This window comes from Stegostoma tigrinum, chromosome 15, assembly GCF_030684315.1.
Source record: "Stegostoma tigrinum isolate sSteTig4 chromosome 15, sSteTig4.hap1, whole genome shotgun sequence".
Lineage (NCBI taxonomy): Eukaryota > Metazoa > Chordata > Chondrichthyes > Orectolobiformes > Stegostomatidae > Stegostoma > Stegostoma tigrinum.
The window spans coordinates 72,370,737-72,398,386 of record NC_081368.1 but is presented as its reverse complement, the minus strand read 5'-3'; the positions used below and the strand labels follow the sequence as shown (position 1 = coordinate 72,398,386).

At 43.4% G+C, this 27,650-nt stretch overlaps 1 protein-coding gene across 2 annotated transcripts in view; it reads left to right on the top strand.

Moving 5' to 3' along the window:
* Positions 1 to 27,035, top strand: part of LOC125458711 (gamma-aminobutyric acid receptor subunit gamma-4-like) — a 234,043-nt gene extending 207,008 nt beyond the window's left edge. For both annotated transcript variants that reach the window (XM_048544201.2, XM_048544200.2), the window contains exons 7-9: positions 1,231 to 1,383; positions 14,619 to 14,818; positions 26,715 to 27,035. In XM_048544201.2, the coding sequence (XP_048400158.1) occupies positions 1,231 to 1,383; positions 14,619 to 14,818; positions 26,715 to 26,993 (632 nt within the window). In that variant the 3' untranslated portion in view covers positions 26,994 to 27,035. The remainder of the gene's footprint in view (positions 1 to 1,230; positions 1,384 to 14,618; positions 14,819 to 26,714) is intronic.
* Positions 27,036 to 27,650: the final 615 nt, after the last annotated feature.

Genomic DNA, 27,650 nt, shown 5'->3' with positions numbered 1-27,650 from the left:
GATGAGAAATTATATTCTTTCTACCCTCTCATATGGGTATAAGTAATACTATGGCCCAATTCAAGAAACAATAGGGAGCTCTCCACAATATGCATCAAATATTTCCTTCACAAACAACATTACTAACAGAGCTGTCAGGAAATTAGAATACTTATTGCTGAGGGAGCTTGCTGTGCACAAATGTCCCATGTGTTTCATATGTTACAATAATACCTACACTTCTAAAATATTTCAATAGCTGTTGAACATTGTGAATTGCCCTCATAAAAGTAGAGAAGGATATATATTAAAAAATCCAGTTATTTCAGGCTTAGTGTATTCAGGTCACTGTATACAAGTCAGTGTACACCTTTGATGGTCAGTGCATACCTTTCAAGGTCAGTATCTAACTGTCAGGGTCAGTGTATACCTTTCAGGATCAGTGCATACCTTTCAAGGTCAGTATCTACCTGTCAAGGTCACTGTATACCTGTCAGGGTCAGTGTCTACTACCAGGGTCAGTGTATATCTTTCTGGGTCATTGAATGATGACCAAGGGTAATGTATTCGGGGACAGTTATCAGGGTCACTGTATGCATGTTAGTGTATATTTTTCAAGGTCGTATATACCTTTCTGAGTCAGTACATAGCTTTCAGTATCAGCGTATATGTGTCAGGGTCAGTGTATACCTGTTGGGGTCAGTCTATACCCATCAAGGTCAACTTAGACCTGCCAGGATCACTATATTCAGGGTCAGTATATACCTGACAGGATCACTGTATTCTGGTTTGACCGTTTAAGTACAACTATGGTGCAGTTTTAACTGGTCAGTTTTGCTACAGCATCAAATCAGGTTGTAATCATATCTATAATTGAGTGAACACTGAACAAGGCCTTATAGTCCAGGGTGTAAAAAGTGTGATCAGCACAGGGAGATTAAATCAGTTGCACAGGATTGAAATTTGAAAGCTCATAACTTGCAGGAGGACAAGGACGCTGACAGTGATGGTAAGTTCCAGAATCTGGAATTATTGAGAGAGAATGAGCCAGATCTGATGAGTCTTCATTCATTCTGATTGATTTGGACTTCAGCAATTTAATCCAAATTCCTGTTGAACCATGCAAACGCATAACATGATCACAATGATATAGATTATTGGCAGAAGTGGTTTGTCTTGTTCTTTTTAATGCAATGACAAGAACAAGTTAATTGATCATCAAATCTTCATGTATTTTTTTTCATTCAACAGGAGACTACACTTTGATGATTGTTTACTTTGATTTAAGTCGCAGAATGGGATATTTTGCGATACAGACCTATATCCCCTGTATACTAACTGTAGTCCTATCATGGGTTTCATTCTGGATCAAGAGAGATTCAACTCCTGCCAGAACAACACTCGGTAAGAATTAAGGAATTGTGAAGGAAACAGGAATCATGAAAGAAAGTTTTGACTCAATGGGAGTCATGAAGGGAGAAACCCTTGCATTAGCTCATGATGAAAAGAATCAGGAGATTCTATATTCTGGTGGATTGGCAACCAGCCCTCATTTTTAAGAGTTTCTGACAATTTCATGTTGACATTCATTCTCTTAATTAGGAATGCAGTAAATATGGCAATTACTTTAATGTAGTGCCATGTAAAGAGCTAATCAAATGGTTTGTGAGCTATTCAAATATTGGAGTTCTTTCAAAATGTATATTGTCTTGGCAGAGCAGCCCAACCTTCCAAGGATTTTGATCAGCAAGCATGAAGGTTTTTATTGCCTATTTCCATTTGCCCTTGAGAAGGTAGTGGTAATCTGCTTTCTTGAACCATTACATTGTGTGTGATGTAGGAACACTGTTAGGAAGATAGTTCCCGGATTTTGACTCTGGACTTCAACACTGAAGGAATGATGATATATTTCCATGATAGGGTGATGAGTGTCTCAGAGGGAAACTTGCAAAATTATTAATGGATCAGTTGTGAAGCTGCAGCTTTTCACAATAAATATAACTAACTTCAATGTTGGGCCAGAAACAAAACTCTCCAAGTTTGCAGAAGTTACCAAGCCAGAAGATGCTGGAAGGAATTGGACACAAACTCATTGAATGCAGAAAGACCTGGATGGCCTGCAAATCTGAAATAATAAGAGGGAAATGTGAGTTAAATGTGGATAACAAACATCCAAAGGGCAAAATAAAGGATGCAGCACTGGAGATGGTTTTGGAACACTGCTAGATAGATAGAGGGAATCAGCAGAGGATGTGTGTAGCTAAAGTACAGAGATTGGTATGAACTTGGGCTGTTTAGCTGGAGGAATAGGGAACAGTGCATTAGTTTAATCATAAATGGGGCATTGTGTACAATTCCAGGCAACTTACCCTTGATGAAGGGGAAATTGCAGAGAAGGATGACCATTCTTGGTCAGGAATAGAATAGCTGGGGGTTGAGTGTTAATGGCTGTTTAGTAAGCTTTCATTTCTGAATCCACATGTTGCTTTTTGCAGCGGAGTGCTATTTAAGTAGGTGTGTTCTCAGCCCCAGGTCCTACACGGTAGGTCCTCCCTCCCACCCTCCTCCTCTAACCTAATTAAGAGTCCACAGACTCACAGCAAACACACAAGGGCTGAGGGAAGCGCCTGGTGAGAAAAGTGCGAGTTTTCGGTGAAGAGGCTCAGTGAGGAGATTATGTCACTGTTGAAAAAGGTGAAGACATGACTGCCAAGCTGATTCAGTGTGCTACATGCATGATGTGGGAGGTCAGGGACACTGATGATGTTTCTGGCTCCTATAGCTGTGGTAAGTGTGTCCACATTCAGCTTCTGAAGGAGGTTGTTGCAACACTGAAGAAAGAACTAGAAGACCTCAGGCCATTCGAGAGAATGAGAATTTTCTGGACAGGACCTTCAGCAAGGTCACTACACTGAGAATACCTGAAGAGAGAAGGGGGATGTCGATGACAAAGGAAGACATGAATGAAGTACAAGAGACCCCAGGGGAAGCACCTATTGTAAACAGGCTGACTGTCTTGGAAACTGCCGAGACAGACGACACTGCCAGTCCGAGAGGTGGACAGGTCTGCGAGTCAAAAATTGCTGTAGAGGCAGAGCCGAGAAGTCAGACATCACGGAGAGCTGTGGTAGTAGGGGACTCCATTGTGAGAGGGACTGACAGGGGTTTCTGAGGCAACAGGCGAAATTTGAGGATGGTGTGTTGCCTTCCTGGTGCCAGAATCCAGGATGTCACTGACAGAGTGCAGAGAATGCTCGAGGGTGAAAGTGAAGACCCAGAGGTGGTGGTGCATGTCGGCACTAATGATGTCGGGAAGAAAAGGAGGAGCATTCTACAGCGGGACTTCAGAGAACTTGGAAGAAGGCTGAAAAGCAGGACTTCCAGGGCAGTTATCTCTGGTTTGCTTCCAGTTCCTCAGGCTGGAGAGGGCAGGAACAGCGAGATAATGGACCTGAACGTGTGGCTGAGGGACTGGTGTCGGAAGCAAGGATTTAAATTCTTGGATCACTGGGGTATGTTTTGGGATAAGAATAAATTGTACAGGAGGGACGGTTTGCAGCTTAATAATCGGGGGACCAGCTTTTGGCAGGCAGGTTTGCCACTGCAACACAGGTGTGTTTAAACTAAGTAATGGGGGGGAGGGGCCAAACTTGAAATTTAAGACTGAAGTTAAAGGGAAAGTGAGAGTAAGAGAGGTTAAGAAGAATCAACAGAGCAGAAAACTCAAGAAGGGATCGTATAGTATGGCCAAGTGAAATAGGGATTGATAGGAAGGGTGAGGGGAGAAACAAATTAAAAATATTATATATGAATGCACGAAGCATAAGAAATAAGGTGGATGAGCTTGAGGCTCAGTTGGAAGTTGGCAAGTATGATGTTGTGGGGATAACTGAGACGTGGCTTCAAGTGGACAGGGCCTGGGAAATGAATATTCAAGGCTATATGTGCTATCGAAAGGGCAGACTGGTGGGCAGAGCGGGTGGGGTAGCCCTGTTGGTGAGGAATGATATTCCGTCCCTTGCAAGGGGGGACAGAGAGTCAGGAGATGTAGAGTCAGTATGGATAGAGCTGAGAAATTCTAAGGGTAGAAAGACCCGAATTGGAGTTATCTACAGGCCCCCAAACAGTAGTCAGGCGGTAGGGTGCAGGTTGAATCAAGAGTTGAAATTGGCCTATCACAAAGGTATCACTACAGTTGTCATGGGAGATTTCAACATGTGGGTAGACTGGGAGAATCAGGATGGTACTGGACCCCAAGAAAGGGAGTTTGTAGAGTGCCTCCGAGATGGATTCTTAGAACAGCTTGTACTGGAGCCTATCGGGGAGGAGGAAGTTCTGGATCTGGTGTTGTGCAATGAACTGGATTTGATCAGGGACCTCAAAGTAAAGGAGCCATTAGGAGGTAGTGACCATAATATGATAAGTTTTAATCTGCAGTTTAAGAGGGAGAAGGGAGAATCGGAAGTGTCAGTATTGCAGTTGAATAAAGGAAACTATGGAGCTATGAGGGAGGAGCTGGCCAAAGTTCAATGGCTCACTACCCTAACAGGGATGGCAGTGGAACAACAATGGCAGGTATTTCTGGATATAATGCAGAAGGTGCAGGATCAGTTCATACCAAAGAGGAAGAAAGATCCTAAGGGGAGGCGGGGGCAGCCGTGGCTGACGAGGGAAGTTAAGGACTGTATTAACATAGCAAACATGAGTGGGAAGCTGGAGGACTAGGAAGCTTTTAAAGAGCAACAATGGATAACTAAAAAGGCAATACACAGAGAAAAAAATGAGCTATGAAGGAAAACTGGCCAAAAATATAAAGGAGGATAGTAAAAGCTTTTTTAGGTATGTGAAAAGCAAAAAATGGTTACGACTACAATTGGGCCCTTGAAGTCAGAAATGGGTGAATTTATTATGGGGAACAAGGAAATGGCAGATGAGTTGAATAGGTACTTTGGATCTGTCTTCACCAGGGAAGACACAAGCAATCTCCCAGATGCAGTAGTGGCTGAAGGACTGAGGGTAATGGACGAAATGAAGGGTATTTATATTAGGCAGGAAATGGTGTTGGATAGACTGTAAGGTCTGAAGGCTGATAAGTCCCTGGGACCTGATGGTCTGCATCCCAGGGTACTTGAGGAGGTGGCTCTAGAAATTGTGGACGCGTTGGTAATTATTTTCCAAGGTTCGATAGATTCAGGATCAGTGCCTGCGGATTGGAGGGTGGCAAATGTTGTCCCACTTTTCAAGAAAGGAGGGAGAGAGAAAACAGGAAATTACAGACAGGTTAGCCTGCGTTAGTGCTGGGAAAGATGCTGGAGTCAATTATAAAAGATGAAATTACGGCTCATTTGGATAGCAGTATCAGAATAGGTCAGAGTCAGCATGGATTTACGAAGGGCAAATCGTGCTTGACTAATCTTCTGCAATTTTTTGAGGATGTATCTGTGAAGATAGATAAGGGAGAGCCAGTGGATGTAGTGTACCTGGACTTTCAGAACGCTTTTGATAAAGTCCCGCATAGGAGATTGGTGAACAAAATTAGGGCACATGGTATTGGGGGCAAAATACTGAGTTGGATTGAAAATTGGCTGGCTGACAGGAAGCAAAGAGTAGTGATAAACGGGTCCCTTTCAGAATGGCAGGCAGTGACCAGTGGGGTACCACAAGGTTCAGTGCTGGGACCACAGCTGTTTACGATATATGTTAATGATATAGACAAAGGCATTAGAAGTAATATTAGCAAATTTGCTGATGACACAAAGTTGGGTGGCAGTGTGAAATGTGAGGAGGATGTTATTAGAATGCAGGGTGACTTGGACAGGCTAGGTGAGTGGACGGATGCATGGCAGATGCAGTTTAATGTGGATTAATGTGTGGTTATACACTTTGGTGGTGAGAACAGGAAGGCAGATTACTATCTCAATGGAGTCAAGTTAGGTAAAGGGGAAGCACAACGAGATCTAGGTGTTCTTGTACATCAGTCAATGAAAGCAAGCATGCAGGTACAGCAGGTAGTGAAGAAAGCTAATAGCATGCTGGCCTTCATCACAAGAGGAATTGAGTATAGGAGCAAAGAGGTCCGTCTGCAGCTGTACTTGGGCCCTGGTGAGACCGCACCTGGAGTATTGTGTGCAGTTTTGAACACAGAACATAGAACATTACAGCACAGTACAGGCCCTTCGGCCCTCGATGTTGTGCTGACCTGTCATACCGATCTCAAGCCCATTTAACCTACACTATTCCATGTACGTCCATATGCTTGTCCAATGACGACTTAAATGTACCTAAAGTTGGCGAATCTACTACCGTTGCAGGCAAAGCGTTCCATTCCCTTACTACTCTCTGAGTAAAGAAACTACCTCTGACATCTGTCCTTTATCTTTCACCCCTCAATTTAAAGCTATGCCCCCTTGTGCTCGCCGTCACCATCCTAGGAAAAAGGCTCTCCCTATCCACCCTATCTAACCCTCCCAATTGGTCTCCCAATTTGAGGAAGGACATTCTGGCTATTGAGGGAGTGCAGCGTAGGTTCACAAGGTCAATTCCCGGAATGGCGGGACTATCATATGTTGTAAGATTGGAGTGACTGGGCTTGTATACTCTTGAGTTTAGAAGGATGAGAGGGGATCTGATTGAGACGTATAAGATTATAAAGGGATTGGGCACTGTGGAGGCAGGAAGCATGTTTCTGCTGATGGGTGAGTCCAGGACCAGAGGACACAGTTTAAAAATAAGGTGCAGGCCATTTAGAACAGAGTTGAGGAAAAACTTCTTCACCCAGAGAGTGGTGGATATCTGGAATGCTCTGCCCCAGAAGGCAGTGGAGGCCAACTCTCTGGATGCTTCCAAGAAAGAGATAGACAGAGCTCTTAAAGATAGTGGAATCAAGGGTTATGGGGATAAGGCAGGAACAGGATACTGATTGTGGATGATCAGCCATGATCATAGTGAATGGTGGTGCTGGCTCAAAGGGCCGAATGGCCTACACCAGCACCTATTGTCTATTGTCTATTGTCTATTGTCATTTCAAGTGCCAATTCCAGGAGAATAAGCACAAAATTCTGTTGAAACATACAATCATGTCCCTCTCGGATGGATGGAAAAAAATCTCATGATACTACTTTGAGAAAGAACAAGGAAGTTACCAGTCTGTCCAGGCCAATAATGATCACTAAGTCAGCATTACATAGAGAGAAAATCCAGAGTAATGATCACATTGCTATTTTCAGGTGTTGGGTGTCACTATTTGGCTGGCCTGTTTGGTAGAATTCAACAAGGGACTGGACTTCAAAAATACTGTATTATTTGTGAAGTATTTTCTATTGTTCTCTGGGTTGGGGCAGGAACTCTCAAGAATAGCATGGGACATGTTACTCTAAGCTGATGTTCCTATGAAACTTGAAGGTGAAGGTTAGGGATTGGATAGGTACAGCCTTTCTCCACACTTAGATCAGGGATAGAACCAAGTTTAGTTGTAAATATTTAATTATGTCTCAAGTTATTTTGCTTCCTCAATGAAAATACGTGAGAACCTGGAATACCAGTTCAGTAAATTGTAGGGTAAACGGCAGGATTACCTTTGCTACTATGTGTCGGATACCATTGGTGAACCCATTCAAAAGTTTATAAGTATGATCTAACGAGGATATTTATTCTACAGTTTTCCAAAGTCCAGAGAAGGGTTAAAAAATGGGATGGGAGCACTTGTTGAATCCTGACTCACTATATTACCAGAGTTTGCACATGCAACATCTCTTAGGCCATGAGACTGATTTATGTGGCTGTATTTCAGCACAGTTTCAGCAAATATTTAAATAAACTATTACCACTGCTCCAAATATGATTAATGGCCGTCTGGTGCAGTGAGCACATTAGTCAAATATACCACCTTGTCACTTGACTTTATAAAAATTTTGGCTGATCTTATACATTCAGTGTTGTTTATACCTAAAACACACTAAGTTCAGGTTATGTTTGACACAAATGTTTTTTTTTTCAAATTAGTGTCAATCAGCCTGAACTACAGCCATCAGTGTACAGTGTTTAAAAATAAACTGAGAATTGAATCAATATCAAATGAGGTTAAACTATCAGTAATTTACTCATCAATGCCTTGTTTGACTAAGATCTCAGTTAATCTTCGGGTATTTTGGCTTTTCATGTTGGGCATGTGTTTATGGATTTTCCTAACCCTTTTGCGCACTGGCCTTGATTAAATAGTGTTGACATTCCAGGCTGTTCCTCTGACAGTTGTGCAGAAACATAGAACATAGAACATAGAACAGTACAGCACAGAACAGGCCCTTCAGCCCACAATGTTGTGCCGACCATTGATCCTCATGTATGCACCCTCAAATTTCTGTGACCATATACATGTCCAGCAGTCTCTTAAATGACCCCAATGACCTTGCTTCCACAACTGCTGCTGGCAACGCATTCCATGCTCTCACAACTCTCTGCGTAAAGAACCTGCCTCTGACATCCCCTCGGTACTTTCCACCAACCAGCTTAAAACTATGACCCCTCGTGCTAGCCATTTCTGCCCTGGGAAATAGTCTCTGGCTATCAACTCTATCTATGCCTCTCATTATCTTGTATACCTCAATTAGGTCCCCTCTCCTCCTCCTTTTCTCCAATGAAAAGAGACCGAGCTCAGTCAACCTCTCTTCATAAGATAAGCCCTCCAGTCCAGGCAGCATCCTGGTAAACCTCCTCTGAACCCTCTCCAAAGCATCCACATCTTTCCGATAATAGGGCGCCCAGAACTGGACGCAGTATTCCAAGTGCGGTCTAACCAAAGTTTTATAGAGCTGCAACAAGATCTCACGACTCTTAAACTCAATCCCCCTGTTAATGAAAGCCAAAACACCATATGCTTTCTTAACAACCCTGTCCACTTGGGTGGCCATTTTAAGGGATCTATGTATCTGCACACCAAGATCCCTCTGTTCCTCCACGCTGCCAAGAATCCTATCCTTAATCCTGTACTCAGCTTTCAAATTCGACCTTCCAAAATGCATCACCTCGCATTTATCCAGGTTGAACTCCATCTGCCACCTCTCGGCCCATCTCTGCATCCTGTCAATGTCCCGCTGCAGCCTACAACAGCCCTCTACACTGTCAACGACACCTCCGACCTTTGTGTCGTCTGCAAACTTGCTGACCCATCCTTCAATTCCCTCGTCCAAGTCATTAATAAAAATTACAAACAGTAGAGGCCCAAGGACAGAGCCCTGTGGAACTCCACTCACCACTGACTTCCAGGCAGAATATTTTCCTTCTACTACCACTCGCTGTCTTCTGTTGGCCAGCCAATTCTGTATCCAAGCAGCTAAGTTCCCCTGTATACCATTCCTCCTGACCTTCTGAATGAGCCTACCATGGGGAACCTTATCAAATTCCTTACTGAAGTCCATATACACCACATCCACAGCTCGACCCTCATCAACCTTTCTAGTCACATCCTCAAAAAACTCGATAAGGTTTGTAAGGCATGACCTACCCCTCACAAAGCCGTGTTGACTGTATTTGATCAAGCCATGCTCTTCCAGATGGTCATAAATCTTATCCCTCAGAATCCTTTCTAACATCTTGCAGACGACAGACGTGAGACTTACCGGTCTATAATTGCCGGGGATTTCCCTATTTCCTTTCTTGAAGAGAGGAATTACATTTGCCTCTCTCCAGTCCTCAGGTACGACTCCAGTGGAGAGCGAGGATGCAAAGATCTTCGCAAGTGGCGAAGCAATTGCATTTCTCGCTTCCCAAAGCAGCCGAGGACAAATCTGATCCGGGCCTGGCGACTTGTCAATCTTAATGTTTGACAAAATTTTCAGCACATCAGCTTTGTCTATCTCTATCCATTCCAGCATGCACACCTGCTCTTCAAAGGCTTCATTCACTACAAAGTTGGTTTCTTTCGTAAAGACAGAAGCAAAAAACTCATTTAGGGCTTCCCCTACCTCCTCAGGCTCCACACACAAGTTCCCTATGCTATCCCTGATCGGCCCTACACTTTCTTTGACCATTCTCTTATTCCTCACGTAAGTGTAAAATGCCTTTGTGTTTTCCCGGATTCCTTCTGCCAAGCCTTTCTCGTGCCCCCTCCTGGCTCGCCTCAGACCATTTTTGAGCTCCTTCCTTGCCTGCATGTAATCCTCTCTAGCTGAACTTGACCCTAGCTTCCTCCACCTTATGTAAGCTACCTTCTTCCTTTTCACTAGAAGCTCCACCGCTCTCGTCATCCAAGGTTCCTTAATCTTACCCCTTCTTGCCTGTCTCAGAGGGACATATTTACTCATCACTCCCAACAACTGTTCCTTAAAGCGTCTCCACATGTCTATAGTTCCCTTACCATGGAACAACTGCTCCCAGTCCATGCTTCCTAACTCATGTCTAATCGCATCATAGTTTCCTCTTCCCCAATTAAATATCCTCCCATTCTGCCTAATCCTCTCCTTCTCCATAGCTATGTAGAATGTGAGGCAGTTATGGTCACTATCACCAAAATGCTCTCCCACCACAAGATCTGATACCTGCCCCGGCTCGTTTCTGAGCACCAAGTCCAGAATGGCCTCTCTCCTCGTCGGCCTGTCAACGTACTGCGTTAGGAAACCCTCCTGAACACACCTTACAAAAACAGCTCCATTCAAATCTTCTGCTCGAAGGAGGTTCCAATCAATATTAGGAAAGTTAAAGTCACCCATTACAACAACCCTACTGCGTGCACACTTTTCCAAAATCTGTCGACCTATGCTTTCTTCAATCTCCCTGCTGCTATTGGGGGGCCTGTAGTAAACCCCTAACGAGGTGACTACTCCCTTGCTGTTCCTAATTTCCACCCATACTGACTCAGTAGGCAGATCTTCCTCAACAATGGAAGCTTCTGTAGCTGTGATACCCTCTCTGATTAGTAGTGCGACACCCCCTCCTCTTTTTCCCCCCTCCCTATTCTTTTTAAATGTTCTAAACCCTGGAACATCCAGCAACCATTCCTGCCCATGAGAAACCCATGTCTCTGTTATGGCCACAACATCATAGCACCAGGTACTGACCCATGCTCTAAGTTCATCACTTTTATTCCTGATACTCCTTGCATTAAAGCAAACACACTTTAACCGATCCCTTGGTTCCTTCCCAGGAAAATCCTTCCCACTAGCTGGTCTACCTCTTGCTACTGCCTCACCTGCATCAACGCTCACCTCTGGTATACAGCTCAGGTTCCCACCCCCCTGCCATACTAGTTTAAACCCTCTCGAACTACTCGAGCAAACCTTCCACCCAGGACATTGGTCCCCTTCCAGTTCAGATGCAACCCGTCCTGCTTGTACAGGTCCAACCTTCCCCAGAAGGCATCCCAATTGTCAACATATCTGAAGCCCTCCCTCCTACACCAGCTGCGTAGCCACGTGTTCAGCTGCGCCCGCTCCCTGTTCCTCACCTCGCTATCTCGTGGCACCGGTAGTAAACCAGAGAACACTACTCTGTTCGTCCTGCTCTGCAGCTTCCATCCTAACTCCCTGAAATCACTTTTTATATCCTCTAACCTATTTCTGGCTATATCATTTGTGCCAATATATAACACGATTTCTGGCTGTTCACCCTCCCCTTTTAGAACCTTATACACCCGATCGGAGACGTCCCGGACCCTGGCACCAGGGAGGCAACATACCTTCCGGGAATCCCGATCTTGCCCACAAAATCTCCTGTCGATTCCCCTAACTATCGAGTCCCCTACCACGAGTACTTTTCTATTCTGCCCCCTTCCCTTCTTTGCCACAGTGTCAGGCTCAGTGCCAGAGAACTGACTACTATGGCTTTCCTCTGGTAGGTCATCCCCCCCAGCAGTATCCAAAACGGTATACTTATTGCTGAGGGGAATGCCCACAGGGGATCTCTGCACTGTCTGTCTGTCCCCTTCCTCCCCCTAACTGTAACCCATCTATCCTCGTCCTGAGCCTTAGGAGTGACCAACTCCCGATAACTCCTCTCAATTCCCCCCTCTGCCTCCCGAATGATCCGTAGTTCATCCAGCTCCAGCTCCATTTCCCTAACACGGTTTTCAAGGAGCTGTAGCTGGGTGCACTTCCCGCAGATGTTGCCAGCGGAGACGTGTGCCACATCTCCCAACTGCCACATTCTGCAGGAGGAACAAGCAACTGCCCTAGCATCCATACCCCACTTATCTGAACACCCACTCAATACTAAAGCAGAAAGCTTACTTCAAGTAATAATAACAAATTAATAACAAACTTATGTTCAACAGAGAAAGTTTAGAATGAACCTTACCTTATTAACTAGGTTAGAGGAGGAGGGCGGGTGGGAGACTCTACAGTTGTAGAGTCTCAGGTTTTGCCGCCTTGCTGATATATATGGTCACTGCTTTCCTTCCCGGCTGCCCCTCTTGTCCTCGTCACTTCCTCTGGTGCTCCCGCTCCTTCTCTGAAAGAGGAAAAAAAAACACCGCTGCTCGCTATCGGAAAGTAATTTTAAAAATAAACTGCTTTACCTTAGCTACAGTCTTCCGGGTCCGTCTTGCCTCCGCTGCTGCGATTTCAATTTAAAAACTCTGCAGATGCTGAATGTGTCAGTATGGAGCAGGACTGGACAATATCCAGACTTGGGCCAATAAATGACAAGCAATGTTCACATTAAATAAGTGCCTGGTAATGAACATCTCCAACAATGGAGATTCTAATTAGCCCTATGTGACGTTCAATGACATATCATCACTGAATCCTTCACTTTCAGAGGGGTCACCATTGACCAGAGACTGAATTGGACCAGCCATATAAACACTATGACTACAAAAGCAGGTCAAAAGCTGGGAATCCAACAGCAGGTAATTCACCACCTGGCTCCCCATAGCCTTTCTACAAGGCACAGATAGAAGTGTGGTAGAACACTCCCCATTTTCCCAAATTCATGCAGCTCCACCAGTACTTAAGAAGCTCAACATCATCCGGGTCAAAGCAGCCCACTTGATAGGCACCACATTTACAAACATCCATTCCCTTCACCATTAGTGAATACTGACAGCTGTGTACCATCTACAAGATACTGTGCAGCAACTCACCAAAACCTTTTTTGAATGAACCTTCAAATCAATGAATTCCATCAGCTCAAAGGCCAAGATCAGCAGACACAAGATTATACCACCATCTGCAAGTCCCATTCCAAATCTCAGACACCATCCTGACTTGGAAATGTGTCATTGCAGCCTCATTCTCACTGAGTCGCAGTCCTTGCCTTACAGCACATGGAGTGCAGTGGTTCAAGAAGTCCCACTACCATCTCCTCAAGAACACCCAAGGAACGACAAAACTAATGTCTTTCTGCCAGCCATAGCCACATCATGACAATACCTATGGACATGAGATCTCCCCATGAATTCATCAACACCCTGGGTGCTTTGAGCCCTCCTTGTGGCAGGAAGTGCCCCATTCTCACCACACTTTGGCTGTTTCAAATAAAACATCAAGTTGTGGTTTCTGCATTCTGATTCTGCCCCTGCTGATGTTCACTGCTGGACAGACAGATGTCAACCTACACAAATTGTTCAACTCAGCTAGAACTCTCTTCATTGAACTTCCATTTCATTCCTCATAGAAAACTCCCGGAAAGAAATGAGCTCAACTGCAGGGTAGCCGCTTGGGACAGTACAACGTTATATTAATCAATATAAGAAAGCTTAAAAGAATCAAAGGGCAACTTTCTGGAATTTGCTGTCTCTGTGGAGAGACATGCACAAAGCTGTCACAATATTCTGTCCTTATCCAGGATACCCAGTCCCTGAGACTCCCCCGTCTGCGACTCACCAACAGATTCTCTCAGTTTGAAACACCACCCACAGCCTGCCCCTGCCTGAGATGCCACCTACAGTCTCCCTCTGCCTGAGACACCACTCATAATCTCTCCCTGTCTGAGACTCTACCGACAGCCTTCCCAGTCTGAGACACCACCCACAGCCTTCTTTACATGTTTTGAATAGTTTTCTTTCGTGTCTCCAGGCTGAGCATCCTGCTGCTATATCTCAGAACAGCTGACTTTATTCCAGGATAGTCTGTCTCTATCCTGGAATAATGAACACTGTTCTCTAAAATAGTGTCCGTGACCTCTTCCTTTACCAACTCCTCTCTAATCCAATCTCCCTCTTCACTCAGCTAATGCCAGTCATATCATCACCATCATTGGCATATTGTATTTGACTACACTGAGACCTCAGTGGAAGGGGTTGGACTGCACAGGGACCCTGGTTTAGTCCTGGACCTGTTCACCAAAGACTGCTGTTACTGTGGTCATTTAAAGTCTGCCATTTAATTGATGGGGTTTATCACAGGAACTTGTTAGTGACTTCTTCTGTCTCCCATTCCTTGGTCCAAAAATTGTCTCCTGGCAGATTGAGTTCAAGAAGGCTGCCGTCCAGCAGACACCACAATGGAAGGTGGGTTGGAAAAGGCATGATGGACGAATGGAGATACTGTATGCATGGTTACAACTAGAATGTTGGCTTTCCTCAGTGAATTGGTGATATTTGTAGGTGTGATGTTAGTGAGGACAGAAAACCAGGGTTTTAATGTAATAGCTTCCTGAAAAGGCTAGCTCTTTAAAGCATCTGTTTTGTTTTCCTTTCATTTTTTTAGGGATCACCACTGTGCTGACCATGACCACACTGAGCACTATTTCCAGAAAAGCATTGCCCAAGGTCTCCTATATCACTGCCATGGACCTGTTCGTGTCGGTCTGTTTCATCTTTGTCTTCGCAGCACTCATGGAGTACGCCACCCTCAACTATCTCGTAGGGACCAAGAGACCCAACCCCACAAAACGCAAACTCAAACCTGTACGTTCCTAATGACCTGCCGTCTGATTTCTTCATCATCCCCAAGCAGCATGTTGTTGTCGAATTATTTCTGTCAGCAAGTGGATTGATAGATCTATACTTGAAGAACACTTATGAATTGTGAGTGACCAAGTTAACTTTGGTTGGCCTGGGACTGGAAGATTCTGTGGCTGCAGATAGAACATATTGTAGTGTACAGCTGTGCACACATTTATATGTTGATAAGCACACATGTGGATAGACACAGACTGTGGATAGGCACACCCACATATGCACACTCACGGGCATGCACATACATGCACACACACACACACACCAACACCGATTTGCTGAAATTAACTCACTGTCTTTTTAGGCAGCACTTTCCAGATCAACATGTAGTGTAAAAAAAAATCCTTATTCCCATCGTCCATTTATTTTTTGACACTTATCTTAATGAAGTGTCCTTTTCTTATTGAAATTCCTACTATTCAAATCAGTTTCTCGTTATTCAGTCTGTGTAGTTTTCTATTAATTTCCTCAACCTATCACTGCTGCAGGGAAAACATGCAGCTTTTGTAGACTATCCACATCACTCAAATTCCTCGTTTCAGTAAGTCTCTTCTGCACCTTTTTCTAAAGCACTTCCTAAAGTGTTCCAGCTGGAATTCAACACATTGTTGCAGCTGAGAGTAAAGGTTAAAGTTGCTACCGTCTTACCAGACCAGAAGGCTGCTGTCTCATTTGAGAGTGTTGGGTTAACCTGAGGCAAGGGGAGAGGTTGAGAAGGAGAGCCTTTCGTCGTAACCTGAGATAGTACTGAAATTGAAACCACACTTTTGGCTTTACTCAACATTGCAAACCAGCTATCCAGCTGTCTGAGCTAACCAGCTCAGGGTGAATGAATATACGATTTAGGTTTTACATGGGATCCTTGTTTTATGCTGTATGTGTTTATGTTTTTACACTCTGCTAATAACACCAAAGGTTCTATAGGCCTTTTCAACAAGTTTCTCAGCTTCTGCACCTCATTATATGATCTCCCAATCTCTCCGCTCCTGTCACCTTTTTCAGATGGTATTCTTTCATTTATATTGCCTCTGCTCATTCTAAGATGCATCACTTCATACTTCTGTATGCTAAATTTATTTTTTTTATTCTGTTACTATCCTCCTCACTATTTATTACAATTTATAGTTTGTATTGAGCAAATTTGTGCCTTGTACCCTCAAGCCCACACCATTTAATGTTCATCAAAAAGAGTAACTGAACCTCATGTTAGACCCTTGAGGGACATCCCCATACACTTCCGTCTTGTGTTAGAAACAGCCTTTCACCATTACTCGAATAAAAGGAGAATGGGTTCTGAAGAAGAGTAATACCAGACTCAAAATGTTAACTCTGTTTCTTCCTCCACAGATACTGGGTTTCTCCAGCATTCTCTATGTTTACTTCACCATTACTTTTTGTTTGTGTCTCTTAGACAAATTTAAGTTCATGCAGGCACTGTGCCTTTGAAATCCTGTGTTTCAATTTTGCTAACAGGTTTATTCTGTGACATTTTCTCAGACATTTGATGAAATCCACAAAAACGATATGAACGGCAATGCATTTATCAACCAGCTGGTGGCTTTATGAAAGAACTCAATCATGTTTGTCAAGCACCATTTACCCTTAACTAGTCCATTTTCACCATCATGTATTAATCTGTAGTTTTTCCAGGGAGCAATTAAATTTGTCTTTGATTGTTGCCCTTAACAATTTGCCCACCATTCAATATTTGACCTTTTGATCTGTCCCTTCCATTTTTCAACAGGAGGAAGTATCAACAGTCCTCTGGTCCTCTTTTACTACACATTTATATTTTTCTGTATGGGATGTGGCCACTGCTAGGAGGATTAGCATATACTGCTTATCCCTAAATGCCTTGAGGAAGCAAGGGCGAGCCACTTCCTTGAACAACTGCAGGATGTACAACAATTCTTTTTCAAGGTAGTTTAATAAAACTGAATGGTTTGCTAGGCTATTTCAGAGGGTATTTAAGGGTCAGCAATGTTACTGTGAATTAGGGTCAAGTGGAGGTCTGACTAGATGAAGACACAAGATTTTCTTCCTTAAAGCACCTTGGTGAATCAGATGAGTTTCAATGATAACCCAATGTTTCATAACCACTATTAGTAGCAGCATAATTGGTGTCAACCATGATTGAGTTAACAGCACGTGTACCTCTGAGTTAGAACATAGTGTGATCATCACCCCTCGAGGGTCTGACTGTTCCACTCCAGTTTTCCACTCCATGCAGTACTGTGGGAGTGTGTTATTGTGCTGTTTTTTGCTGGATGAGATATTAAAGTCCTCTTGCCTTCTCAATTGGATTTGGCAATGTTCTGAGCGCGACCAGGAGATTTGTCCCAAATGTACTGGCCAACAGTTATCCTGTAATCAACAATAATGAAACTAATGATCTAGTTATCATCACATTGGTGAGACCTCGTGTTCAAATTGGTTGTATGACCAAAAGTCAGGAAGAAACTTTGACATATCAAGTGGTAATGCAAGACACTATATTAATGCAAGTCTTTATTGAGTTACTAATCCTGCCTTTTTGATTGCAAATTTATTCAATTTAAATTCCTGGATTAGCACACAGATTCGAGCTTGTGTTTCTGCAACAAGAGCCCAGACCCTAGCATTGCTAGAATATTAACATAACCCTTCCCCTAATAGAGTCATAGAATTCCTACAGTTTGGAAACAGCCTATTTGGTACATTGAGTTGTACCAACCCTCCGAAAAGCATTCCACCCAGCCACAGCCCCCTACCCTATGCCTGGAGCCTGTGTTTTCAATGGCAAATCCTGCTAACGTGCATGTCTTTGGACTGTGAGAGGTAACTGCAGCACTTGGAGGAAACCCACACAGACATGGAGAGAATGTAAGTCCACACAGACAGTAGCCTGAGGCTGGAATCAAAACTGATTCCCTGGCACTGCTAGGTGGCAATGCTAACCACTGTGTCACCATGCCCTCTAAAACCATCATTAAGAGAGAACTGGACAATAGTGATCACAGTCTCGCCCCCCAGGTATGCCCAATCTTCCCTCAGGACCCCAGGAAAGTGTCTGGATGATAGAGCTCTTCGAATTTGAATGTATTGGATCTTTTAAGTACCTCCTCTTTATCTGTTTTTGTCCATCAGTTTCTATTTTAATGGCTCCTTTACTGTGACCCAGGCAACATCTTCCTGCCTAGTAACATCAGATGGAATATATTCATTCAGCCCTTCAGGCATCATCTACCTCCACATTCCCACCATTCTTTAATGCCATATTCCTTTGTTTTCCAAAAATTCAATGTCACCAATCATTCATTCTCATAGGCTTTGTCTGTACTCTTTTCCCCTTTATATTTCTTTTCCCAGTTCTGCCTTCCTGGATCTTGCTTGACCAGTCCACCTTTGTGTGTGAAAAAGTATAGGATATCTCAATAAAAAGGAGTGTGGAGAGTGATTCAGTTGCTGGATCGATGTCAGGACCAATCACATTAAAGATCAGCAAGGCCGCCTATTGTGTGAAACAACAGAAGATGGGGGAAATACTAAACAAGTACTTTGCATCAGTGTTTACTACGGAGAAGGATATGGAAGATAGAGAACATGAGAAAATAAATAGCTACATTTTGAAAAATGCCCATATTACAGAGGAGGAACAGCTGGCCATCTTAAAATACATAAAGGTAGATAAATAAAAACCAAAAGAACGCAGATGCTGTCAATCAGGAACAAAAACAAAGTTGCTGGAAAAGCTCAGTATCTGTGAAGGAGAAAACAGAGTTAACGTTTCGGGTCTGGTGAAACTTGAAAGGGTTCAGAAAAGATTTACAAGGATGATGCCAGGCTTGGAGGATTTGAGTTAGAGGAAGAGGCTGAACAGTCTGTGGCAATTTTCCCTAAAGGATCAGAAGCTGAGGGGTGACCATATAGAGGTTTATAAAATCATTAGGGGCATGGATAAGGTGAATAGGCAAGATCTTCTCCCCAGGTTGGGGAAGCCCAAAACTAGAGGGCGTAGGTTTAAGGTTAGCAGGGAAAGGTTTAAAAGAGACCTAAGGGATCACTTTTGCATGCAGAGGGTGGTACGCGTATGGAGTGAGGTGCCAGAGGAAGTAATGGAGACTGGTACAATTGCAACATTTTAAAGGGATCTGGATGGGCATGTGATAGGAGTGACTTAGAGGGATAAGGGCCAAATGCTGGAAAATGAGACTAGCTTCGTTTAGGATATCTGTTTGACATGGACAAGTCAGACAAAAGCTTCTGTTTCCATGCTGTACAGCTCTAAGACTCTATATAGAAGGAAATGGGGCAGTTTCAGCTCACAGACCATTAGAGGTTAGAGCCTAAAAATATAGGATTTCAGGGGTAATCATTTTGGGATTAGAACTGAGCCACCTAAACATGGGGGTGGAAAAAAGCAGATCAGTAAACTGAATGTGTGGCTGAAAGACCAAAGTGTGAAAGAAGGAGTTAATTTCAAAGGATGACTGTTGTAATTGAATAATTTCTACCAGGACTAGACAAGGGCACAATCTGAGCAGAGACGATAAGTGGAGCAGTAAGAATTTGTAAGAATTGGAGGAGAGGATGGATTTTTGTAAAGTAACATCACTATGAAGTTAATATAAATATGAGATAGGATTGATGGTCAGGTAATGGAAAAAGAATTTAACATAGGATTTCAGGGCACATGCAGAACTATGGAAAATAAAGAAACTTCAAATTATCAAATGTGTGGAACAATTAGTAAGCAACAAAATAAATTGCATTGCCTTGGAAACAAAACAAAGGAACTCAAGGCAATAATTCACAGTGAAGAGCCAGATGTCCTCATGAATCATGGTTGTATAGAGCAGGAATGGTTATTTAGTATTACAGCATGTTTAGATAGCTTAGCAAAAGGGAAAGGGCGATACTAATTACAGATAACATGATGATATTAGAGAAAGGGTCTTAGCTGATGTTAAGATTGGCACAGAAGGCCGATGGAATACAATGAAGAATAAAAAAACCATGCAAAGCAGAAAATTAATTTGGAGCTTTAGTAATAGTCTTTCTCATTCTTTATTTCTTTGTAACTTGTGGGGTTTGTGTCTTGTAAATGTAGAATTTCAAATACAGAGTAGCCTTCACTTTAGTGAAAAAAATCTACTGAAGCAATAAAGAAACAGGCCACAGGTGGAATCAAACATCAGACACACAGTAACATTCACAGGACAGGCAACATTAGATGGAGGAATTGTCCCCATGGCACATTTCTTTGTGTGTCCATATGCAGGTAATACAGTTAGACAAAGCAACACATCTGACAAAGCTATCTTTATTAATTGCTAATGGCTTAATTCTATATATCACCTAACAGTGAACATGGAGAGGGAAACTACGTAGAAAACTTCATTAGATGACTAACAGAACTTTGCCTGATAATCATGGGATGTTTCAACTACATACAACGGGATTGACAAGAAATGAGAAGGAAAGGGGAAACAGGAATAAAATTCCAGTGTGTTCAATTTTACCAAGCACATAAGACATCTAAGAGAACTGTAGGGATTCTACAAAACTATTATCTCTCAGATGGGTTGAGGAATGGCAGATGGAGTTTAATTTAGATAAATGTGAAGTGCTGCATTTTAGAAAGGTGAATTAGGGCAGGATTTATACAGGAGTGCAGGTTCATAGTTTCTTGAAAGTAGAGTCACAGGTGAACAGTATAGTGAAAAAAGCTGGAAGAACTGAGGATGATGTAAGTGAGGAACAAAACAAAGTTGCTGGAAAAACTCAGCAGGTCTGGTGGCATCTGTGAAGGTAAAAACAGAGTTAATGTTTTGGGTCTGGTGACCCTTCCTCAGTTCTGACGGGGTTTGGTGGAGCCCACAATTAGACGGGATAGGTTGAAGGTGATAGGGGAAAGATTTAAAACGGCCTAAGTGACAACTTTTTCACATAGAGGGTGGTGTATGTATGAAATTAACTGTCAGAGAAACTGGTGGAGGCTAGTACAATTATGACACTTAAAAGGCATCTGGATGGGTTTATGAATAGGTGAGGTTTAGATGGATATGGGCCACATGCTGGCAAATGGGACTGAATTAATTTAGAATACCTGGTTGGTATGGATGAGTTAGACCAAAGGGTATGTACAGAGTTTCCATGCTGTACAGCTCTATGCCCCTATGATTGTTGGAAAAGTCCATCTGGTTCACTAATGTCCTTTAGGGAAGGAAACTGCCATCCCTACCTGCTCTGTGACTCCATACCCACAGAAATATAGTTGACTCTTAACTGCCCTCTGGGCAATTAAGAAAGGGCAGTAAATATCGGCATCATCCCACGAATGAATAAGAAAACCTATGAATTAATTCAAAGAGAAGATTAACACATAACTAGAAAGAAAAGGTATACACCAAATACATGGACAATAAAAGTGAAGGTGACAAAGTGAACTCGAAGCAGGAAATAAACAAAAAATTAATAAGGAAAGCAAAAAAAACTGGGAAATAAATTATAAAGGAACATAAAAAAGAATAATATTCTACAGTCACATAAATAACACTGGAAAAGAATTAAATTCGCATTAGGCTCACTTAAGAAGAAACATTTTACCATTGAAGGAACCAACAGCAAAAATGAATGAAAAATAGATCCACAGCTTTGCCACAGGATTTACCTAGGTGATTTATGGGGAGGACATGCTGCTAGGCAAATAAATATTTCAAAAGACGGAGATAAAAGTGTTTAAGATAGAATTAGAGAAACTAAATTATAATTGAACACAATAAAATCCGGGATAGTTTGTATTAAAATTGGAGTCATTGAGCTCAGTTGGACAGATGATTACAGAGTGAACACAAACAAAGTTGCTGGAAAAGCTTATCACGTCTGGCAGCATCTGTGGAGGAGAAAACAGAGTTAACGTTTCAGGTCCAGTAACCCTTCCTCAGAACTCATTACAGAGTGATGTACAGTTATGCTAATAATGTGGTTTGTTCCCTGTAACCACTGTAGTAGATCTTGATGGACTGTTACCTTGCCCATAACTAATGTGGAGTGATGCCGCTTAAACTGTACAAGTAGTTGCCTTCCGCTAATGGGCAGAGATAACAATAACCTTTTATGGATCGCAGCTGATTACCTGGTAAGAGAAGCAGAAATAGTCCTACATCTTTAATAAAACAATTCAAAAAATTAACAGTGCCCAATATTGCCATTCTATTAACATGATTCCTATGTTTAAAAAGGGAGACAGAATTAGTCAAGGGAATTACCAAGCAGTTAACTTAGCACCTGCAGATGGGAGCGATCATGAAATCCTTATTCAATAGCTCAGGGAAGATGTACTGTACTTTCAGAGAGCCAGTCTGAGACGGTGCTGCTCTGTTGGAGGGTCAGTACTGAGGGAGTGCCGCACTGTCAGATGGTCAGTACAGGGGGTGCTGCACTGACAAAGGGTCCATACTGAGAGTGTGCTGCACTGTCAGAGGGTCATTATTGAGGGAGTGCTGCACCGTTGTAGGATCACTACTGAGAGACTGATGCATTGTCAAGTCGTTAGTGCTGAGGGAGTACTGCACTGTCAGATGGTTAGTACTGAGGGACTGCCATACTGTCTGAAAGCCAGTACTGAGACAGTGCCACACTGTCGGAGGGTCAGTAGCACGGGAATGCCACACTGTCAGAGAGCCAGCACTGAGGGACTGTTGCACTGTCAAGAGTCAGTACTGGAGCAGTGCTGCTCTATCAGAGGGTCAGTAAAGAGTGAGTGCTGTGCTATCAGAGGGCCAGTATGAAAGAGTGTTGCACTGTCGTCAGAGGACCAGTACTGAGGGAGCTCTGCACCACTGGAGGATCAGTACTGAGGGAGTGCCACACTGTCAGAGGATCAGTGCTGAGGGACTACCACACTATCAGAGGGTTAGTACTGAGGGAGTGCCACACTATCTGACGGTCAGTACTGATGGAGTGTCACACAGTCGGAGGGTCGGAACTGAGGGAGTGCCACACAGCCGGAACTTCCATACTGAGGGAGTGCTGCACTGTCAAAGGGCCCATACTGAGGGAGTGCCGTACTGCCAGTGGGTAAGTACTGAAGGAGTGCTGTACTGTCAGAGGATTAGCGCTGAGGGACTGATGCGCAATCAAAGCGTCAGTGCTGAAAGAGTACTGCACTGACGGAGCATCGGTACTGAGGGAGTGCAGCACTGCCAGAGTGTCAGTACTGACAAAGTGCTGCACTGTCAGGTGGTCAGCACTGAGGGAGTGCTGCACTGTCATGGGAGTATGACTGAAGTATTATTCCCTTTTTGATGGTGCTGCTTTTTCGTAAATCAGTGAGTTTCTTTCCCACCCTACCCTTCATGCTGAAGACTTCATGGTACTATTAAGAGCTGAGGAGTTCCTAGTTCCAGCTCCTGTCTTTGCCTCTGTGTTATCATGCCTCATATGCTTACAAACTCAATGGATGTGAGTCCTTTATTAAGCATCATGAAAAATTAAGAAGTTGTGTATGGTTCTTGGTCACAAAATAAACTTCTAGAATCCAGTCTGGGTAAATGTGATGCGATTCATTTTAGCAGGACAAACAAGTCAAAGGAATACACGATGAACAGTAAGATTCCAGGATGTACAGAGGATCAGAGGGACTTTGATATGCATGTATACTGTCAGAGGGTCAGTCGTGAGAGAGTGCCGTACTGTTGGAGGACCAGTACTGAGGGAATGTGGCACTGTCAGAAGGTCAGTACTGAAGGAGTGAGGCACTGTTAGACGGTCAGTACTAAAGAAGCATTGCACTGCCAGAGGGTCGGTGCTGAGGAGGTACTGCACTGTTGGAGGGTTAGTACCGAGGGGGTGCCACACTCAAGGTAACAGGACATGTGGTTACGTGGTTAGAAAGCATATAGTACACTTGTATTTATTAGTCAAGACATAGAGTTTAAGACCATGGAGAAACTGTTGGAATTATATAAAGTGTGATCAGAGATAATGGGAACTGCAGATGCTGGTGAATCCAAGACAACAAAGTGTGGAGCTGGATGAACACAGCAGGCCAAGCAGCATCTCAGGAGCAGTCTGATGAAGGGTCTAGGCCCGAAATGTCAGCTTTTGTGCTCCTGAGATGCTGCTTGGCCTGCTGTGTTCATCCAGCTCCACACTTTGTTGTCTTGGAATTATATAAAGTGTTGGTTTCACCATTGCTGAAGTATTGTGTGCTGTTCTGGAATTCACATTATATGAGAGATGTGACTGTATTGGAGATTTCCCAGAGTGTTGCCTGGGCTGGAGAATTTCAGTTACAAAGAGAGATTGGACATACAAGGGTTGTTTTTCTTAGAGCAAAGAAAATTGAGAGGGAACATGACTTCCTAGTATGAATTTATGAAGGCATACATAAATGAAAGAGTGTTGCACTGTCAGAGGATCAGAATTAACTTTTTTCTTGGTGGAGGGATCAAGGGCCAGGGGTGTAGATTTATGGTGGAGACAGAAGGTTTAGGGGAGACATTAGGAAAAGTTTTTTTCACCCAGACGGTGGTGACAATCTGGGACTTATTACCTGTAGTGGTGGTTGAAACTGAAACCCTCATAACTTTTATGAAGTATTTAGATGTGCACTTGCAACGTCAGTGCATGCAAAGCCAAGGTCAAAGTGCTAGGGAATAGAGTAGTTTAAGAGATAATGGGAACTGCAGATGCTGGAGAATTCCAAGATAATAAAATGTGAGGCTGGATGAACATAGCAGGCCAAGCAGCATCTCAGGAGCACAAAAGCTGATGTTTCGGGCCTAGACCCTTCATCAGAGGATTTAGTTTAGAGTAGTTTAAGAAGTTGCTTATGACCAGAACAAACGTGATGGGCTGAAGGACCACTCCTGTGCTGTATATCTCTATGACTCTATAATTTTAAATGAGCTTCAGAGGTCCAGCTCATCACTATTTTTGTCACTTCTTGCCTCTGCTACCAGAAAATCCTTTGTTTCAGAAGGTCAATCTTTAACAGTTCCTAATTTCTAAATCTTTCCTGGTACAATATTGCCCTGAAAATAGATGATCCCTTACTAGGCTCAAATGACAGTAGTAGTTGTTCATGGCCCAGTTAGAGACATGAGGAAGACATTAATCTGAACTAAAATGGATTTGTGGACTTCATTACCACTATTTGATTTAGCTAAAGCTTTATATTGGAGCTTTGTGCCTATGTACAATGGCTGAATCACTGTCAGAATGTTGAACTTCTAACCTTTTAACAGTTATCTAGAGGTAAGCTCCTGGTTGTGAGAGAGGCATGTTAAGAATGAACAATTTGAGGAAGGGGAGGCGATTATGAGTGCTGTTGCATTGGAGGGTGAAGGTGTAGGGAGGGGGGGTGATTATGAGTACTATTGAGTTGGAGGGTAAGGGTAAGAAGGAATCACTCCCAGTGGTCCTAACTTCACAAATATTAACTCCTTTTTATTGTGGCTGGATTCTGCTGCATGCAGCAAGACAGAAATCCAGCAAGGAGTTCACAAACTGGCCTTAGGCTTGACTTTTGCATATAACAGGAATCATAGAATCTCTAGTGTGGAAACAAGCCCTTTGGCCTAACGAGTCTACACTGACGCACAGAGCATCCCACCCAGACCCATTCCCCTATAAACCCACCTAATCTACACTCCCTTGGTCACTACGGGCAATTTAGCATCACATCTTTGGACTGTGGAAGGAAACCAGAGCACCCGGAGGAAATCCACACAGACACAGGGAGAATGTGCAATCTCCACAGAGACAGTTGCCTGAGGGTGCTGTGAGGCAGCATTGCTAACTACTGAGCAACCGTTGGCATCTTTTCAAGGGAAACTTAGAGAAACTTCAAAAATAGATCTGGCGAGTTTGATACTAGTTTGAATTCTGCAGCAAATTGGAAACTGACTGTCACATTGGTCACAAAATCAACTCAGTTCAAAAGCAGCAAATTTAGCCATTGGAATATTTGCTTGTTTTCATGCATTGTAAGGTAATGAAAGAGTCAAGACAGGTAAAACTTTGGACACTTGACACTATAATGTGCACTTCCTGGAGCCTAATGCCATTCTTGTGCCAAAGTGAATTTTCAATGGAATTCATTGTGTTGGTGAGAAAAGGATGGGAAGTTACCCAATGAATGCCGGGGGAGGATTAGAATTGATGTACCGCTGATGAGTAAAAACACAGGGGTAGTCATAGTTGATGCAGCTCTAATCAAGGACAGTCAGCACATGGTTAATCAAGGATAGACATCATGGGGTTAATCAGGGACAGTGAGCATGGGATTCATCAGGGAAAATCAAGACGGTTCAACTGAGACAGTCAGCACCGGGCTAATTGGGGACTTTCAGCACAGGGTTAATCAAGGATAGTCAGCATGGAGTAAATCAGAGACAGTCAGGTTGAGATTAAACAGAAACAGTCAGTGGGGGGTTAATCGGGGACAGTCAGGCTTGGGGCAATCAGGGGACTGTCAGAACAGTGCTAATCTGGGACAGGCAACACAGGGTTAATCAGGGACATGCCTTACTGGGTTAATCAGGAACAGTCAGCACAGAGTTAATTTGGGACAGTCAGGGTGGGGGTAATCAGAGACAGTCAGCACAGGGTTAATCAGGGACAGGCAGCACAGAGTTAATCAGGGGCTGGCAGCCCGGGGTTAATCAGGCACATGTTTTAGTGGGTTAATCAGGGACATGCCTTATTGGGTTAATCAGGAACAGTCAATAAAAGGTTAATCAGGGACAATCAGCACGGAATTAATCAGGGACTGGCCTTACTGGATAGCCTGCCCTTGACTTCACCCCGTCTACCGTCTCCCAAAATCGATGAACTTTCTAATTTTGTTACTTTGTAGGAAGCCAGTGCTCCAGGTGGGGAACCCTGCTTCACCACCATCACCATGAACAACCTGGCACAGTGGCAGGAGCCAGAGGACGAGTTGCCTGATGACTGCCTGGAAGGCAAGGACTGTCGCTCCTTCTTCTGCTGTATCGAGGATTGCCAGACTGGCACGTGGCGCAGGGGTCGCATCCGCATCCACATCTCCAGGCTGGATGCCTACTCCCGGGTCTTCTTCCCCACCGCCTTTCTACTCTTCAATCTCATTTACTGGATCTCATACCTATACCTGTGACTCAGTCATTCGCAGTAAATGAATCCAACAATAAAAGATCTTCCCCTGAGCCTTTGACTCCAGTGTTTTATTACAGCTTCTCCCTCAGGAAGTTGGGAACGTGAATGACGGAGGGCAAAATGGATTAATATGCTGTCAGCTTAAGTGATGACCAATGGAATGTAGCCTAGTATGAATGCTGGCATTCACCAGTTGGAATGAATGGCCTACTTCCATTCTGAATGCTCTCTCGAATTAGAATAGTATTAAGTTCAATTGTCATGCGTATTCAAGACGTAGAGGGTGCAATGAAAATTGCATAATGTCGCCTTTCCCAGCATTATTTTAGGTACAAAATCTTAGGTACAAAAAAATGAAAAAGCAAGAAATGAGTTAAAAAGTTCAACATTATAGGTCTTCTTAGCATAAAGTATAAAAATAAATAAAGTTAAATGTTAAACATGACAGTTCTTCTTAGGCCATCGCCTGCACATACCATGCTCGGCTTACTCCATGAGGGCTTGCGCTCACCCATGCTGGGCGCACTTAACTGGACATGGGCACTAGTGTCCCCACCCATTGCCCTCCTTCTCCTAAGTGATGATGGTCAATGACTGGTATAGGGTTACACAGTGTTATCGCCACATACTATTCTGCACTTTACCAGTTGCCCAATTC